This window comes from Oreochromis aureus, linkage group 3 (assembly GCF_013358895.1).
Source record: "Oreochromis aureus strain Israel breed Guangdong linkage group 3, ZZ_aureus, whole genome shotgun sequence".
Taxonomy (NCBI): domain Eukaryota; kingdom Metazoa; phylum Chordata; class Actinopteri; order Cichliformes; family Cichlidae; genus Oreochromis; species Oreochromis aureus.
Window position 1 is genome coordinate 73,030,775 of NC_052944.1, and position 19,504 is coordinate 73,050,278.

Sequence of the window (19,504 nt, forward strand, 5' to 3'; positions counted from 1 at the left end):
CGCGTGCAGCTTAGAGGGAACATTGCTTCTGATTTGAGGCTCTCATTTTCACAACATAACACTATCTCTCTGTCTTTCTCTCAAGCTTTCCTCTGTGACAAACATCACATGATGATTTGTGATTTTTCCCTCTGTTTGCGTCGTCTTCTTGCTCAGCCTCAAATTTCCTCTTTGCATAACTTACATTACTGAAGAAACGAGAAACCGTCCGTTTGAAATGTGAAGGTCCTAGTTTAGTTCGGACTGGTTCAACAAGCTGGTTTGAAATGTTAGGTACAGTGATGAGATCTAGAAGTTGTTTACCATCCATTAGAAAACTCCGACCTGCTTTTTCCAAGTTTCCTGACTGTCATGCAGTCTCTATGAATTTTTCTTCACAGGTAATCACACACACTCTTGTCGTTTCTTTTAAACATTGTGTGTGTGAGACTTTCTAAGGTGTGTTCTGTCTTTCTGAGGACACAGAGTTTTAAATGTGTCTGGAAATCAAAAGCATTAATGATAGCATCCATCCATCCTGACTGTAAAAAAGCTAGTGTAAAAACTAACTCTTATAGTGTTCAGTTTAACTCTTTGTCTGATAACGTTTGATCCTGACTACAGACTGTTAATGTCACGCAGTTTAGAGAAAACAGTAAGCTGAAACTATTCATCTCTGTCTCTCTCTACCTGTCCTCTTCTCAGGCCTTGTTGTGGCTCTTCTGCTATCTCTTATTCTGAAGCACAGTCATAATCAGTACACTATGTAGCTGAACTGCTTGCCTGCGATAGTATCACACACATATCTGTTCCCAGGATATCTTTAGAAGAAGTGTATACACGAAACTGCTGGGATTGACCCAGCTAGCAATTGCATAGATGTTGACTGCGTATGTTTTTCATTCCTTGCAAGTAAAATAAACACGCTGAAACTCGCTAAAACTGTGTGTCTCAATTCATAAGATTATTTTTCTTCGGGCTATGAGGTGTGTTAACTTTTCAGATCAATTTTACTCACTCTGGATTTAAATGTTATACTTGAATGTTTTGTCTTTTAAGTCAGCACTCCTTGAGTTGATATAACACTGCAAGAGCAACAATATTTAAGGCAACCTTTGACACTAAAGCCACTTCCTGGGGTTGGCTGTAGCTCAGGAGGTAGACCAGGTCGGCTGCTCCCCCAGTTTGCATGACAAATACCTTTGGGCAAGATACTAAACCCAACTTGCTCTCCAATGCATCCATCGGAGTATGAATGATAGTTGGAAAGCACTCAAAGTGGAGTTAATAGTGTTTGTCTGAATGGGTGTGTATGGGGTGAATGCGCTGTGTTGTAAAGAGCACTTTGAGTACTCCAGGAGAGTAGAAAAGCGCTCTATACAAATCAGTCCATTTACCATTACTCTGATTGGTATTGAAACAATATATTCTGGGTTTAAAGGTTTTAACTCTATGATATAAACACACCATCCATCCATCTTCTTCCACTTCTCCAGGACCGGGTTGCAGGCACAGTTGCCTAAGCAAATAAGACCAGAGCTTCCTCTCCCCAGCGACCTCCTCCAGTTTATCCGGGGAAGCGCTGAGGTGTTTCCAGGCCACCTGAGAGAAATAATCTCTCTTACTGGCTCTTTTTGATGTGGTGCAATATGTGTCAGATCAAGGTCGGAGGCCCTGGCGGTTTGATCCCCGGCTACTGAAGTTGGCAACAGGGACATCACCCTTATGCTGGGAACAGGGCCGGGCGAGCTAATGCATAAGGCTGAGAGACACTGGGTAGATATAGCAGGTGGAAAACAGTGGGTAGATAATGCACAGAACCAGTCTCCTGGACCTGGACTCGTCATGAGCCGTTCTTGGTGATTGGCTGTAGGCAGAGCTTGGTATTCTTGTATCCCCTTGGCTTCCTACCTGTACACTGGAGTTTCTCTCCAAGAACGACAGGGTTGCTTCCTTGTGCCAGGTCAGAGAACAGGTCCGACAGTCATTTGTGCATTTGTTTGCTGAATGTCAGTTCAGAGTATCGGACACTGTGTTCGTGCATCTCTTTGGACATTTTCTTTGCCCAGTAACATCTTTGTACAAAACTTCATTACTTATCATTGTTAACTAACTCAGGCAGATAAGTTTGAAAGGTGAAGACTTCTTTGTTTTGGCTTAAAGACAGTTCTAGAAACCACAGTAAAAGGTGGATGGATCACATTCTTGAGCTCTGAAGGAGGTTTTGTGTTGCTGCTGCTTTAGGATTAACCCTTTAAGACCTGCCATAGAACCAAGTCCGCAAGAGCTTATATTATATGTTTACATGCTGTAGTGCCATTTTTGGGAGCATTTCAAGCTGCTATACATCAATACAACCATTATAGCCCGAATTCTTATAATATGTATACACTAAGTGCATAGTAATTACATAAATTGCAAAACAGTGCTATAAACTGCACACAAATTCAAAATCATTTTTTTAACATATATTTCTAGTTAGAGAAATGTAATAGGCTTATCCCTCAAAACTGTAAATACAAAAAAGTTGCACAAAATAGTTTCCCACCACAGGAAATTTGTTTTGAATGTCTTCATAGTTGTATTTTTGGAATACACCAATTTTTCTATACTGCAGGAAAAATGAAAATAAATATTTTAGTGCAAATTTGCAAAAAAGCTGCATCTGCATCAAAATAAACTATTTCCAGCAGTGCAATTTGACTTCTAAGCATCCCAGAAATGACACAGAAAGTCATAAAGTCAAACATAAATTTAAAAACACCAGTATAGGCTCATGAGGCCCTGATGGTAAAAAAAACTACATTTCCGCGAAAACTGGTATAAAGTCCACACTTTTTCCATCAATCGTTCCGTCTGTCCTGCTCACATCTCCAGTGGTTGTACACGTTGTCATTGACGTGGCTTCACTCCACATCAGCCACGCCACTTTGCTAGCTAAAACACCGGCACATAAGGACGCTGTCATAGCTGTCAATGACGTTGATTAGCTTCGTATATACGAATGTGAATCACATCATTGGCTGGACTATGGGATAAGGTGGCATGGTTCTAATCACATACAGGAGCAGCCAGTCACTTACTGACTAACACTGAAAAACAGAATTGTTAAAGTATTAATTTTAATTTCAATTCAGGTTAGATTTTTTTTCTGTGCGCAACGCAGATTTTCTGCGCACAGAGACCGTGCCAGCAGTGCACAATTGTGCACGCGCGCAGCTTAGAGGGAACATTGCTTCTGATTTGAGGCTCTCTTTTTCACAACATAACACTATCTCTCTGTCTTTCTCTCAAGCTTTCCTCTGTGACAAACATCACGTGATGATTTGTGATTTTTCCCTCTGTTTGCGTCGTCTTCTTGCTCAGCCTCAAATTTCCTCTTTGCATAACTTACATTACTGAAGAAACGAGAAACCGTCCGTTTGAAATGTGAAGGTCCTAGTTTAGTTCGGACTGGTTCAACAAGCTGGTTTGAAATGTTAGGTACAGTGATGAGATCTAGAGGTTGTTTACCATCCATTAGAAAACTCCGACCTGCTTTTTCCAAGTTTCCTGACTGTCATGCAGTCTCTATGAATTTTTCTTCACAGGTAATCACACACACTCTTGTCGTTTCTTTTAAACATTGTGTGTGTGAGACTTTCTAAGGTGTGTTCTGTCTTTCTGAGGACACAGAGTTTTAAATGTGTCTGGAAATCAAAAGCATTAATGATAGCATCCATCCATCCTGACTGTAAAAAAGCTAGTGTAAAAACTAACTCTTATAGTGTTCAGTTTAACTCTTTGTCTGATAACGTTTGATCCTGACTACAGACTGTTAATGTCACACAGTTTAGAGAAAACAGTAAGCTGAAACTATTCATCTCTGTCTCTCTCTACCTGTCCTCTTCTCAGGCCTTGTTGTGGCTCTTCTGCTATCTCTTATTCTGAAGCACAGTCATAATCAGTACACTATGTAGCTGAACTGCTTGCCTGCGATAGTATCACACACATATCTGTTCCCAGGATATCTTTAGAAGAAGTGTATACACGAAACTGCTGGGATTGACCCAGCTAGCAATTGCATAGATGTTGACTGCGTATGTTTTTCATTCCTTGCAAGTAAAATAAACACGCTGAAACTCGCTAAAACTGTGTGTCTCAATTCATAAGATTATTTTTCTTCGGGCTATGAGGTGTGTTAACTTTTCAGATCAATTTTACTCACTCTGGATTTAAATGTTATACTTGAATGTTTTGTCTTTTAAGTCAGCATTCCTTGAGTTGATATAACACTGCAAGAGCAACAATATTTAAGGCAACCTTTGACACTAAAGCCACTTCCTGGGGTTGGCTGTAGCTCAGGAGGTAGAGCAGGTCGGCTGCTCCCCCAGTTTGCATGACAAATACTTTTGGGCAAGATACTAAACCCAATCACAAAAAAAGTCACCTCAAGGCACTTTATATTGTAAGGTAGATCCTACAAAAATATATACAGAGAAAAACCCAACAATCATTTGACCCCTATGAGCAAGCACTTCGGCGACAGTGGGAAGGAAAAACTCCCTTTTAACAGGAAGAAACCTCCGATAGAACCAGGCTCAGGGAGGGGCGGGGCCATCTGCTGCCACCGATTAGACTGAGAGAAGGAAAACAGGATAAAGACATGGTATGGAAGAGAGACAGAGATTAATAGCAGGTATGATTCAGTGCAGAGAGGTCTATTAACACATAGTGAGTGAAAAAGAAACACCCAGTGCATCATGAAAAATCCCACTGCAGCCTACACCAATTGCAGCATAACAATCAGGTTCACCTGATGCTTTTGCAAAAAGGAAAGCAAGTTTATTTATAGCACAATTCAACAGCAAGGTGATTTAAAGTTCTTTACAGAATAGTTTTGAAATTTAAAATTAAAAGTAAAACAGTGTGGGTTATTCAAAGGAAAGTTTTAAGCCTAATCTTGAAAGTAGAGATAGTGTCTGTCTCCTGAATCCAAACTGGAAGCTGGTTCCACAGAAGAGGGGCCTGAAAACTGAAGGCTCTGCCTCCCATTCTACTTTTAAATACTCTAGGAACAACAAGTAGGCCTGCAGAGCGAGAGCGAAGTGCTCTAATAGGGTGATATGGTACTACAAGGTCATTAAGATAAGATGGGGCCCGAATGTTTAAGACCTTGTATGTGAGGAGTTAAAGCGCCTTGAGGCGACTTTTGTTGTGATTTGGCGCTATATAAATAAAATTGAATTGAATTGATATACATGAAATAGGTCCTGTTGTTCTTGGTAATGTGTGTAACCGAAAAGCTGCAGCTGCATGTATAAGTCGACAGCTGCAATAAAGAAGTGTACTGAAAAGTGCGGAAATGCTGTCGGATCTGTCGTGCCCCAGTCCTGGGTTTCGGCACCACTGTAAACGATGCACGACAGACCCAACCACATGTTGACTTTTCAGCACACTTCTTTATTGTGGCTGTCAACTTACATACGTGGCTGCAGCTTTTCAGCGGATGCGCATATTATTACCGTAACTGCCACAAATTTCCCTTTTCCACCGTAAAAGTGATTCCTATGTTAAACATTAGTTCCGCATAACTTTTCTACCAGGTAACTTGCACCCCACCTGTCTGAACTCTGTGCCTTTACTATGCTTTTGAGCCAGGGAGTTGAGTGTTACCTAAGACAGGACCTGTATGTCTGTATATGGTTGTCATAACAATCTGTTTAACTTTACTTAAGTCTGCACTTTCCACACCTCAAAAAGTGCATGTGTGGAGTAGGGATGGGTATCGTTTAGGTTTTATCCGATACCAGTGCCAAACCGGTACTTTTGAAATGGTGCCGGTGCTTAAACGGTGCTCGAACCACAAACTTTGTCCAAAAACCTCTCATGTTTTGCTGTTTTTTTGTAAAACAATAACAATTTCAGCCTTTTCTGCAGCTATAGGTCATATATGGTATCACTCTTGGCTGGAAGCAGTGCTTAAACAATGGAAAAAAAAAAACAACTTTGTCCAAAAACCTCTCATGTTTAACTGTTTTCCACTTTTTCTTTTGTCTATTTAGCCTTTTTGGCCAGGGTGAAGGGAGTATCTGCCATCAAACAAGAAGATATCGGCACGTAACTACGATGGTGTTTGCTATTATGTATCTGATACTGGTACCCATCCCTAGTGTGGAGACCACTAATGCATTAAAACATCCTGTTCAACAAAATAGGCTTGTTTTTATTTACTGGCTTGATCAGCACTTACCATATGTTTCAAACAATTTTGTAATGTTTTGTAAGCTTGTTGCGCTGAGGACAAGTGATTCTCTGTTCAGGGGAAGTGATGCGTTCTTCAAGAATTGATCAGGCTCCTCTGGCATCATCAGGACTGGGCGTTTCAGAGCATTGATTTCTTCAGTTTGTACTAGGGGTGAAGCCGAACCTGATCACGGTAGTGATGGGATTTTTTGAGAACCTGGTTCGGCTCCCTAAAAAGAGCGGTCTCTTCAGGTTGTTTTGTTGTTTTCATTAACTTATTATTAACAATAATATAAAATTATGCACAAAAGGAATTACTAATGTAAAAAAAGTGGTTTTATTTATATGTTTTTATATATAAATATATGCAGTGGCCCCATTGAGGGCTATCAGGAGGGGCTATGCGCTTACCTGCTGCTCTCTGGCAGGTAGCTCCATGCCCTCCTGGGTTTTAAATGCACCTTAGAACACGCACGCACTGGGGTCTGGAATGTGGGGCCTCCCTGCTGCTGCCGAGTCGGGGCGGTCTGCTTCTCCCCACCGCAGGGAAAAGGGTAACACCACCTGGGTCTGGGTGCAGTTTCCCCCTCCAGGGGCAAGGGTACCTAGACCTGGGGCTTAGAGTACGCTTGGGGAGTGTGATTGTGTGTGCAGTGTCTATTTATGTCTGTCTCCATGTTGGATGAGTGTTAAGTAATTGCATATGAGAGCATGAGGGTGGGAATTTATGTTTGTATCTGTGTGTGCCTGTATGTCTGTGTCCATATGTCAGGTTGGGTATCAGACGCCACCTCTCTGGGGACATCTCAGGCTCTCCAATGTATGGATGCCTCTCTCTCCCCACCACTTCCCCTGCCGGAGGCAGACACCCTCAGACTTTGGTGCGTTGGTGGTTTCTTGTGTCTGGGGATCGGTGTCCGGGTACCCACTGGCTCACTCCTTGGTGGCTGCTTATCGGGGCCTGGAGCCTGGGGCTCGCTCGGGCCACTTCGGGGGTGGGGTGCCCTCGGCCTCTCGGCCTGGGGCTCGGTCACTCAGGCACAGCTGGCTGCCGGCGGAGCTCATGGGCACGTCACTGCAGCCCCCCCTGGCTTCTGCTCCGCGGCTGCTGAGTGACACCTCATCTGGGACTCTCCTCAGCTCTTTCTGGGATTGTGGCGCGGCTGCCCCTCTGTTGGTCTTCCTTGGTCTCTTGTGTTCTGAGGGCCTCTGGATGTCTGGAGTTTGATTTACTCAATACCTGCTCCATGCCCTGGTGGACGGGCTGTGGCTCCCCACACCCTCTAGCACAGACCTTCCCAAAGTGTGGGGCCCGCCCCTAGGGGGCTGCAGAGCCATTGCAGGGGGTATGCGGGGGGTTAAACGCTTGGACACTACTAGCGGGTACCCACAGATCATAAAGCAGGCGATGAAGCATCGCTCAATGTTTCCAAACCAACTTTATTCTAAGCCAAAGACTAGAAAATATGGTGAAGCATATCTTCCCTTTGGTTTCACCTGCACAAGTGCTGAGGTAGGTCTTCCTGCAGAATTGGTTTTCCCTTCGTCGGGTGCAGCGCTGGTATGGAGGACCACAAGAGCCATGCGCATCGAAATAAAAATTTCTGTGCTTAAATAATGAATTGTAGAATAAATTCTGCAATTGTAAATTCATTTTTGAATTCCAATTTAATAAACTGCATCTCAAAATCCTTTTTCCAATTGCACTTTAATGAACTACAGTTCAAAATCCATTTCCCTTTCCTGTTCGCTCTGGGATTAGCTGCTGGATTAGCTCTTCGATTAACAACTTGCTGGAGGCTATTCAAATTAGCCACACCGTGGGATGTAAAGAGCTCTCTGATTGGTTGGTCAGACACGGGCTGTCTGCCAGCCTGGATTTTTCTAGCTCATAGCTTCGCCCTGCTAAGAAGCGTGTGTGCTTGTACAAAGGCCGTTCAGAGTCGGGATTTACACTCGGCTCGACACGGATATGTGAAGAGTGAAGGGACCCTGCAGCTAGTTTAAAGGCTGTCGGTTGCAGCCATTGCTTTAACACTGTATAAATGTAACAGGCCTCAGTGGTGGTTCTAACAGTCTGAGCTGCTTCCAGCTTTATTTGTGAAGAGCACAGCAGCTTACAAAACACGTAGCGAGCTCGTACAGCTGCGACGTAAAATTTTCATAAGCTAAAATGACCTTAAAATAACGGGCTACGTGGGGTGATGCTAGCGTTAGCCATGTTAACACGTTACCTTCAACAGGTGGTCAGCAGGCACTCAGTCAGAGGTTGGCTCTCCGTTTCGCTGCAGGGTCCCGTCATTCTTCACATATCCATGTCGAGCCGAGTTTAAATCCCGACGCTGAACGGCCTATGAAGCACACACGCTTAATAGCAGGGCGAAGCTATGAGCTAGAAAAATCCAGGTAGACAGCCTGTCTCTGTCCGACCAATCAGAGAGCTCCTTACATCCCACGGTGTGGCTAATTTGAATAGCCGCAGGATTTTTAAAATGAAGTTGTTAATCCAGCAGCTAATCCAAAAGTTAATCCCTGAGCAAACAGGAAAGGGAAAAAGGATTTTGAAATGCAGTTTATTAAGTTGGAATTCAAAAATGAATTTACAAATGGAGACTTTATTCTACAATTCATTATTTCAGCAGTTGTTCTAAAACCTGTATATACCTTAGAGCATAGGTGTCAAACTCTGGCCGGTGGTCCAAATTTGGCCCGCAGCCTAATTACATTTGGCCCGCAAAGCCATACCAAATTACTATTAGAGCTGGCCTACTGGTATAACACAGCTAATATTCATATTGGTTAGTATTAAGCAGTGCTTGTTCCATAGTTCCATTGTTTTAAGCAAAACCTGTTTGAGTCCATAAGAAAAGATTCATTCTTATATCTGGAGGAAGATTTTTTTTTCAATAAATACGTTAGCCCGCGACTTTGTTCCAGTTTTGAATTTTGGCCCACTGTATATTTGAGTTTGACACCCCTGCTTTAGAGCTGATGGTGCCTTTCAAGATGTGCAAGCTGCCAATTCCTTAAGCACTGACGTACAGCCATACCATCATCACAGATGCAGACGGTTGAAATGAATGCTCATGACGAGCAGGATGGTCCCTCTTCTTTTTAGCCCAGAGGATGTAGTGTTCATCTTTTCCAAAAAGAATTTAATATTTTGCTTTGCCTGACCATAGAACACATTTCATGTCACTCATGCACCGAATTTGTGTTGGAATGGACCATTTGGAAACACTTCTTTATTCTCTGTTTTTAATGCCATTATCCCAGATGTTTTGGTCAGCAAACGTAAGAACGTTCTTTCAGCCAACAAAATACACTGAACATCAGAGCTCCACAAGGCTGTGCTGTGCACACTGTTCACATTTGATTCTACTCCTGTCGACTAATCCAAAACCATCATTAAGTTCATATCAAGTTATTATCAAGCGAAGATGAGTCAGTAAACAGATGAGATACTGTGACGAGTTTCAGCATTTTCAGTGAAAAACTTTGCTTTAAACAATAAGTCTCCACTAAGTCTCCTCTCGAAGAAGAGACTGCCTATATCTGTCTACCATGCTGCAGTTGAGTCTAACATACTGCTTACCAGTGTGAAATACAGGCTGCTCTGTAGAAGAAAAAACAGGTTTTTGCAAGGAGTGGTGAGAACAGCGGAAAAGAAATCACTGGCTGCCAGCTGCCATCCATGGAGGAAATCACCAACTCTCACTACCTCAAAAGAGCATAAATGGTTTTAGGGACTGCCCTCAGCCTGTCCACCATCTGTTTGAACTGTTACCTTCTGGGAGATACAGATCAGCCAAAACACACACCTGTAGATTCACAGACGTCTTCTTTTTAAGGGCCATTTCTGTCCCGAATACTTAAATGCATCAATGAATGTCTGTACTGATAACTAACTTGTGCTTCTAATCTCTCCTTTTAAGTGTAATAACTAATTTATAGTACTTGTTATTCAGCATTTTTATGTTTGATGTTTTATTTTAAACCCCACTTTAGAGTTGCACTCCTGTTGTTTTATTGTTTGGTCTGACAATAAAGCTATTACATTCTATTTTCTTATCTGCGATCAATTTAAATGATTTTTAGTTTTAACCTGTTTTTTTCTACTCTTATTACTATTACTTTAATTACTACTTATTACTTACTATATTATTTTTCCACCCATGATGAACATTTGACTCATTTTTAGCTCAGATGAATGGAAAACACGCATTCAATTGCTACTCTTCCTACAGTGTAGGTGAGAATTTAATCACAGTTCAACACATTGATCACCTAATGCAGTGGTCCCCAACCTTTTTTGGGCCACAGACGGGTTTATGTCCAACAATATTTTCACGGGCCAGCCTTTAAGGTGTCGCGGATAAATACAACAAAATAAAACCAGGACCGGTACCAAAAAAAGAAGATTCATTCATATCACACAGGAAAAGACCCAGTGAAAGGTCAGTTAATGATAAAAATGTTAAAAAAATAACAATATAAACCCTGAAAACCATAAATTTCACACCTGAGCATCAACTCTCGTGGCCAAGTACCAAACTACTCATGAACCGGTCTGTGGCCCGGGTGTTGGGGACCGCTGACCTAATGTGTCTTCACCCAAACTGTGATCAAGAGCAGGGTCATATTTGTCATTTCACAGGTGACAACCTGTGAATTATGACACACTGTGAACTGGATGACTGTTTGAGTATGTGACCAAAGGAACAATGGGAACTATGCCTGCTGCCTCAAAAGAACATGAGCCAGTAATACATATTTGAAGAAAAGACATTATTACCATGCTCTTTGTTCCTGTATGTCAACGGAGAATAACTTAAACAGCTCTAAATTTTCTACATGTTACCATGCTTCAATTACACTTTCATTATTATCGGTTATTTCATTACAATAAACTACACTCCCAGAGTTACTTGCAGCAATTTCTGCACATTTTTACACTGTTGGATTCATTTTCTTTGCAGGGCACTATCTCTTGCCAGTGCCACAAACATTGGGCAACAATCCCTCTAACCAGCAACTACCAGTGCATATTTTCCACTGGTTCACCGCTGTCCTTTTTATACATTATTGGTCACCAGTTTTGAACACAGGACTAAAGTCCACAGTGTTTTCTAGTGTGCCTGCTACTCACTAAGACTTTCAGTGTGCCAGCCCACTACAAGTAAGTCCCAGTGCTTCATACCTGACTTTTTCCGTTGCTCGAGTTACTTTCAGTATTCAAGTAGTCAAACTGAACAGTTTTTAATGTTACTCAATGACGTATTGAATAACATTTCTTATTCATTTTTGTTTCAGCCGTGTCATATAGAGGGCATTCACAGCTGTAGCACTTTAAACCACAGACTTGGATAGAACTGTACTACAGAACAGAAGCCAAATTCTCAGTTTCATTTTACCAAAAAAATGTATTTGACCTGATGTTTAAATTGTCCTGTCTCTCACACTGTAGGCCGAGTCCGTCTTTCTTTCTTTATCTGATTAAAAGTCATTTTTACCAAAGCATGTCGGTGGTTTATGTTCAACACAAATCAGAATAAGGGCTTCTCAAAGAGAGCACTCCAAATGTCTTGAAATGTTGCACACAACGCTTCACTAAACTAACCAGCACCACTTGATGTAACAATACTTTAAAATAAGAAAGGTTAGATAAGTTCCTTGCTCCTCATTTTCATGGCACGAGTAATACAGTTTCAAACCACAGCCTTTTTCTCCCCTGGGCCCTTTTTTATCATCATGTGCCAAGAAACATCCACAGTTGTGTAGCCCCCAGCACAGCATCACTACTGCAGGCAAAATAAAAATGTAATATCCTGCAGTGTGACATTGAGTAAATCACTGTAAATGCAGGTTGTTTGTTAAAATGTTTTTTTTGGCCAAGTGGGTGTTCATCAGCATCATTGTGTGAAGTGCAGGGCAGTCATGTCAGATTTCTTGACAACAGCTTTTGTGTAGAATTTGTTACATTTTGTTTATATAAAGCTTGTTTATTTATTAGGTTTAATTTTTGTATTGTAAATTATGTATTGGCAGCTCCTTACTTAAAATCAGCTGAGGACCGGGTAAATCAGTGGACCAGAGGTCACTTGCTGTGTCATATGATCACAACTAAAACAACACCTTACAAGTTAATTGCAAAATAAAAGAATGACACAGATTTCACAATAGCTGATCGCATGAGTAACTAAACATGTGCCTTTAAATTGCTAAACTGTTCCGGCTGCCCCAAGCGTCAACTTTTTAGATGTTTTTTAGCATGACCAAATTATTGGACAATAGTTGGGTTGCGGTCACGTGGTTCTGATGACGTGCGGAGGCAGCGCGATTTTTGAGTGGAGGGCGGAAGTAAACATGGAGGACACTGTGGAGAGTCAGGAGAGCAGCTATTGTGCAACTTTAGACCCCGTTTCTCGGGAGAGATATAAACAGATAGTTAAAAAATATATCGGACGTGATCCGTATTCTTTGAAAATGTCCGAATACACCACAGAAGTAAAGGATTTGCCTACTATCGAGGCTGTGGATATCACCAACTACTTGGTCCTCCAGACTTCTTACTACACTAGGCAGCAAATGAAAGCTTTCAAGAGTCTGGAGGCGTACAATTTTTTTGTCAGCGGGTGGGTCCACAACCTTGGAACAAAACGTCTCCGTGATGGATACAGTTTGGTGTTTGCAAGGGTGAGTGTTTGTTCTTATATTGCTTTATCTTAAACACGCTAACAGTTAGCGGTAGCGGCTTTAACGTCAACAAACATGCCACATCCTTAGGACTTCGTTAGAGTGACAGTTGTTTGTTTCAAGGTAAACCATTCCCAGAGGTCTAACGAGACACCTCTGAAGACTTGGGTAATTGCAAAGGAGGATGGAGAAGTGATTGCAGCTCATTGCAATTGTATGGCAGGGTTAGTAGCCTAATTAAGTAGGATGTTATTGCAATGAGAACATACACATACACATACAAAAACCTGTGGTGTGTGCCTGACGGTAATAAGTGCCACTTTTTCTTTTTTTCTGAATAAAATGGTATGGATTTACTCTGTGATTAAAAAATCACAAACATGTAATATGTAACTTGGACCATAATCATTACAGATAATGGCATCTTTTTCTCTTTGACATGATTCTTGTTTGTTTTACATCTCAGCACAATATCTTACCTGGATAAGTGAATGTCTCATTCACACTGAAGTCTTCTGGTTGTGGATTCTCAGCTGGAAGCTGCAGTTCGGGGTTCTCCACTGTCACTAGGCTCAAATCCGGGCTCTCAGCCGTCTGTTGCATATCCAAAATCGCCTCTGCACATCGATGCTGTTCTGCCTTAAGCTTCATTCTTTTCTCTCGTTTGAGAACTGATTCCGATCTGGGTTTTCGTTCGTAGCGAGATTGACCGTCGGAGCCCAGTCCTCCGACTCTTCGTCATCAAAGCACTTGGGCAGCCTATAGTCCCAATCAAGTCAATATTAGACTACTAACTTAAAAGCACTAAGTAAACGAGAATTTAACGACAACCTAATGCTAATAAGTTCGTTTGCAAACATAACATTACCTCTGACCAAGTGGTCGCTGCAGACACGGGCATTGGCAGACTCTGCTCCTCCCGACTGTAAACGTAAATTTAAAATCCATTTTTTCCTACGTTTTTCGGTTAGAATTTTCCATTTTTCTCCTCTTCGTTGGGCTATTTTTGGTACCCTAAAATACCGTTTATCGGTTTTTCTGGTCGACCTACTGGAGCATCCGTAAACACAACAGGACATAGGCATTTTGCGTACTGTCTGTCTGTGATTTTGCGCTTATCTTTTTCACTTCCGACCGCCAGTCAAATTTCGCGCTTTACGTCGACGTCACGTCTACGTCAAATGAAACCTAGCTATTCAGGACAGAGATAGGAAGATATGCAGAGAATTTCCTTAAGAGAGCAATGCCCTTTGTCATCTTGGAAACAATATGCTCAACATGATCACACTAAAATAAAGAATTATTTAAGTTAAAACCCAGTAATTTAATTTTATAAATCTCCTTAACTAAGATCCCAACCAGCCAGAGTTTTCAGTCATGTGACTGACTCACCACCCTGATGGGCAAAACATTACTCCATTGTAATGACAAATAGTTGAGCTTGTTTTTTTCACTTGTCTTGAGCCAAGACTGCTTAGATCATCCTTCCATGGAGGAAAAACAAAGATATGCATTTTGGGGACTTGTGTTCCATATTCTGCCTCTGCAGCTTTAAAAAAAAAATCCCTGAAAGTTGCGACGTCTCTCTCAGAGCTACAGTTTTGCTGCATCTACGTGCATCTGGTAGAGAATCCCTCACCTTACACTGCTGCTTTGAAAGCTTTCAAAGTACAGACAGCGACATGTATTTTTAGTCCGTATGGGTAAATAATAAACGTAATCTTATGTTTTGTTTGGATAAAGCGATCTTGTATATTAATTGAAAGTCAAATCAATTGCTAAAATGCAGAATATTTTATCATTTTCTTTGCAAGGCACCATCTCTTGCTAGTGCCACAAAAGTTGGGCACCAGCAACTACCAGTACATATCTCTCTGTCCTTTTTATACAATATTATTCACCAAGTTGCAGTTCTGAACACAGGACTGAAGTCCACAATTTAGCGATTGTACATTAATTGAAAGTCAAATTAATTGCTAAAATGCAGAATATTTTTCTAGCCCTTCTGAGGGATAGATTTTTTTAAAATCATTTATATTAATAAATAACCAATTTGAATGATTATTTCAGTTTGTTTTTATGTGTAAACTTTGATTGTTGTGGATGTGTGCTGTGGTTTTCAGTCTTTACGGGGCCAAGACCAGTGCTGCAGGTTTAGCTACTAACGACCAGAAGAAGACAAGAAAAACTTGCCTTCAGTCAATAGTCATCTTCATTGTATCTTCAAGACCGTTAAAGATAGCAGCATTCACATAATGCATATTTTGTTTAAGAAACACAAGAAACTGAAAGTAAGTACGATACAGTACTTGGTACACACACATACACATACCACATATATGCATGCTAAACATTCTGATCTTAAATAACCGTCAGTAACCGACAGGTTTTTTTTTTTTATATACATCTAGTGATAGTTGTAAACACAAGCGTCTGTAAACCTGTAAGCATAGAACAAAAGGAAAAAAAAAAAACAATACTCACAAGACCTGTAGTTTTCTGCTCTTTTCTCTGCAGTAACAAAATTAAGCAATAAAGCATCTGCTGCCTGTCACCTAATGGCTCTTCACCTACATTTCGTCATTTAGTAATATGTGAGCTGGATGAGCTCCAATTTTGATGTAACAAAAAAAAAAAAAAAAAAAAAAAAAATTGCATAGTGCCTCATAACTCTAGCAACGCCTTTATATACAATAATATTTTGCTGAAAGTAGAGATACATTTTTTTTTGGATTTTATGACTTTTTTTCCCCAAGTGTGGAGCCGAAACAATGGGAACTGCTGTGTGACATTATTTCCCACACTGCTCATTTCAATCTGGGCGGCTCAAGTGAGGTATTTTTATAATTAAATGAAAACATAATGGAGAGTCGGAGATGAACATTTTGCATCTTTAGCATGAGTTTGGACCTTTAATGCGTAGTCTTGGGTGCTTCAATTTGTTCTCAAAATGTTCTAATGTGGTAGACCATTCAATAATTTGCTGCACTGTACTTTCATTGGAGGGCACTATCCATCGCTAGTTAATCTTTTGGAGCAACAACAGGCTACCAGTACACATCGTTCTCTTTTCTCAACGCAGTAGATTAATGGTCACCATAGACTGAAGTTCACAATTTTTTTAGTTTTGTTCAAACCGACTTGAACATAAATGGAGGGAAAATAACAAAGACAATCATGTTGGTGCATCCACCAGTGGTGCTTATTGCACACAATGGGCAGAAATAGGCAGAAATTTATGATTTATATGTTATTTAAAGTACTACATTCAGCCCTTAAAGCAGGCCAAAATGATCCAAAACAACACTTTTTGGACCAGATGTTTGCAAGTTGCATCTAGCTAGCACTACAGAAGAGAAGCGAGCATAAGGAGAGCAGTGTTTTATAAAATCCAGCATTTCTAACAGGTCAACAAATATTTGCAAACACACAAACTGTTTGTGTGCACTTTGTCACAAAAGTGTGTCTGCTAGCTAAAGGTACAGGTTCCACATTTGAGGGAGGGAAAAAAAGTTAATAACTTCAGAGATAGAGAACAAGGTGAGAAAGACCGGACAGGAGGGGAAGAAGAGGTTATAAACAAACATAATTACTGCTCAGCAACTGTGATAAATAGTACTCAGTACTTCAATCTGTATTTCTACAAATTGAACAATGTCTGTACTTTTGCCAGCTCTGTTGTACGTTAGGTGAGGTTTACAGAGTCCTTCTTTATTGTGCATACACAATCATGTCATATGAGGATGTGTGGAAATTGTATTTTAAGCTGAGTAATTACAGCAGTTAAGTAGTGTATTTGAACTTCTGCAGTTCCAGAAATTTTCAAAACCTGTCTGTCTGAATATGAGAGTCTCGAGACAGAGGGGTGTTACGTGAAGTTAATCTTTCATTCTTACTCAGTGGGAGTGTCTGACCTGTACTATATAGAGCTGTATGTGATACAGCAGAGGGGAAAGTGTGAAAGGCATCACAGGAAGCTGCTGAATTTCTTCACTGCCTAAAGGTAAGTGATTAAAAGAAGTGAACTTTTTTGTAAAGTGTTTTATGGTTTAGTTGCTGCTACTAAAATTGGATGTTAGTGTGTCACATTAAAGTTGCAAAGTCTGACCTTTGTAGTTCAGAAAGAAAAAAATCTGCAAAGTCATGTTGATTCTGTCTTCCAGATGTTGAGGATCACTCTGTGTTTGTCATTCGGTGTGTTTCTGTGGGGATTTGCTTCATGCTCTATCATGTGTCATGATGGGAGTACTTGTCCAGACAATACCACCTGCTGCAAGGCTAATATCGGATATGGCTGCTGCCCATATCCAAATGTAAGTCAGAAACTTTCTGCCATTGCAGTAACTTGATTTTTGGTTGTTAAAAGCTCTGCTGGTCTTACTTACTTTGCAGGCCATGTGCTGTGCCGACCTGCTCCACTGCTGCCCTTCAGGATATCGCTGCAACCTGGTTACCATGAATTGTGTGAAATTAGACCAGCCGTGGCTGACCATACCCATGGTGAAGAAGGAGGCTGCGGAGAAACCAGCCCCCCCTGAACTGCCTGGAACTCCACTCCAGGAGCTGAAAGAGAGCCACGTCCCAGATCAAATAGAGAGTTCAGTGGTCTACTGTGACAGTTACACCTACTGTCCTGATCACACTACTTGCTGCAGACACCCACAGGGAGGCTGGACCTGTTGTCCCTACTCTCCTGTGAGTTAGTCTAAACACTCTTGTGCAATAAGACACATGATTGTAATAAAATTCCCTTTATCTTCCACTAACATGAAGCAAGTTTGCAGCTATAATAGTTATTCTTTTGAGAGACTAAAAGTGTTTCTTGCAGGGCAGATGTTGTCTGGATGGCTACCACTGCTGTCCAATTGGATTTGACTGTGACCGAACCTACACGCACTGTGTGAGGGAAAAACTCACATATCCTTTCCTCCGCAAGCCAGCACTAACTTCAGGACCTGCGTCTATCATCCGATCTTCAGAGGACAAAGAAAACTAGAAGAAGGTAGGAAACGCCACACTCTAACCACCTTCACATGTGGAGAACATCCTGGGATAATTTCACTGCATGACTCACTGTTCAGATCAATTTTAAAGGCTACAGACCTTTTTTTGTTCACTGTTGTTTTATCAAGTCATGTGATACCAAGGCACACCTGAGCACCAACCATTTAACAACAGCTAAATATACTGATAGTTGTGGGCTTGGTCACTAATGTTGACATACTGTCACATGATGAACCTTGTGGGGATGACATCACAGAGTTATTACTGACTCATTGGCTTTCTTCAGCTCTGAGTATTTTTTCTGCATAGTTTTGCAGCCTTGAAAGATTGTAATAAATCCAAAGTACACTGGCTTCAAACATGCAAAGAGCACGTAGCAGCTAAATAACCACAAATCTCCCACAGACAAATTAATATTTTGCTTTGATTCCAGTTCAGTGTCAGCAGTAGAGTTTATTTCTGCTGCCCCTTGGTGATCAAATGAAGGGTGGCTTATAGACAGGCAAAAGGCAGAGAGTTACAAGCTGGCTCAATCATAGAGCAGCTAAAATTGCTTTTACAGCCCACCAGGTTTAAGTTCTCTAAACATCTCACACTGTGATCTGAATGGGCAACTTAAATAGATGCTGTTTTAGAGTACACAAAACATTCTGACCAAAATATTTTGTTCTAACTGAACAATTTGTAATCATTTCAGGGCCACAGGAAGCAGATTTTCAGCTGTTGTGACTATAGATGTACCTGCAACCCCTCTTGCGTTATGGCAACACATGCCGAGATGGCTTTAAAGTCCACTCTGATAGATTTTTTTGGTTATTTTTGTTGAAAATTGTCCTAAAATTCTTTTTGCCATGCTGAAGAATAGTACACATGTGTAAAGAATTGTGAAAATTAAATCTTATACTTTCGAATGAACATTTAATTTCTTTTTTTTTTAATTTGTCAGAAGGTTCAAAAAATCCTCCACTTTGAGAAAAATTTAATTTTCTGGCAATTATTTCATGGATGAAGCTTTACAGGGTTACGCTAATGTTACTGCATATTTTATAATGGAGAGTCACCAATTATTGCTTCAGTAATGGAAATGTGCTTTTTATCTATTCCATGCATGCAGCATGTTGAATTTAAGATAGTAAGGTGAAAGATTTCTGATTTGTTTTATGGTTTCTTCCTTCCTTTGTGTACTTTTCACACTTGACCAATAAAAATAACATCTTCTTCCAAACTGGGTCATGGAGTCATTCATTTATCTTCTTTTCACATCACAGTCTGAGTGACCCATGAACACCACAGCCTGCTCTACACCAGTCCAACATAATGAATTACAACTTTATCACAATACTTCATTATGATAAGACTTTGAAGTTAATGAACAAACAAACAAAGAAACAAACAAACAAACCCTTGCTGGTCTTGCCAGCCTAAAAGCTGCAGATCTAACTTATTAACTTATTCCATGTTTTGGTCACTCTTCTGGAAACGGGCTGTTTGCTGCTGACACCTAGTGTGGAAAACACAGAAAAACATCACAGGAAATGGAATAAATCTGTCCCCCATTTGCAACATAGATATTTGAGTTGGAGCAAATATTTATCTTAGA

The 19,504-nt window shown here is 40.8% G+C and overlaps 1 protein-coding gene across 1 annotated transcript; it reads left to right on the forward strand.

Moving 5' to 3' along the window:
- The first annotated feature begins 16,800 nt into the window (after positions 1–16,800).
- Positions 16,801–19,129, forward strand: LOC116336330 (progranulin-like). The gene is made up of 5 exons (XM_031760181.2): positions 16,801–16,903; positions 17,064–17,213; positions 17,293–17,595; positions 17,729–17,902; positions 18,602–19,129. The coding sequence occupies exons 2-4, from the start codon at positions 17,064–17,066 to the stop codon at positions 17,894–17,896; spliced, it is 621 nt and encodes a 206-aa protein (XP_031616041.2). The 5' UTR covers positions 16,801–16,903; the 3' UTR covers positions 17,897–17,902; positions 18,602–19,129.
- Positions 19,130–19,504: the final 375 nt, after the last annotated feature.

What these genes read in the sequence shown, in the direction of transcription:
- LOC116336330 (XM_031760181.2), top strand. Translation starts at nt 17,064, where the DNA reads ATGTTGAGGATCACTCTGTGTTTGTCATTCGGTGTGTTTCTGTGGGGA. An exon ending in GCTGCTGCCCATATCCAAAT is followed by an intron (nt 17,214 to 17,292) that starts GTAAGTCAGAAA and finishes CTTACTTTGCAG; the next exon opens with GCCATGTGCTGTGCCGACCT. An exon ending in CCTGTTGTCCCTACTCTCCT is followed by an intron (nt 17,596 to 17,728) that starts GTGAGTTAGTCT and finishes TGTTTCTTGCAG; the next exon opens with GGCAGATGTTGTCTGGATGG.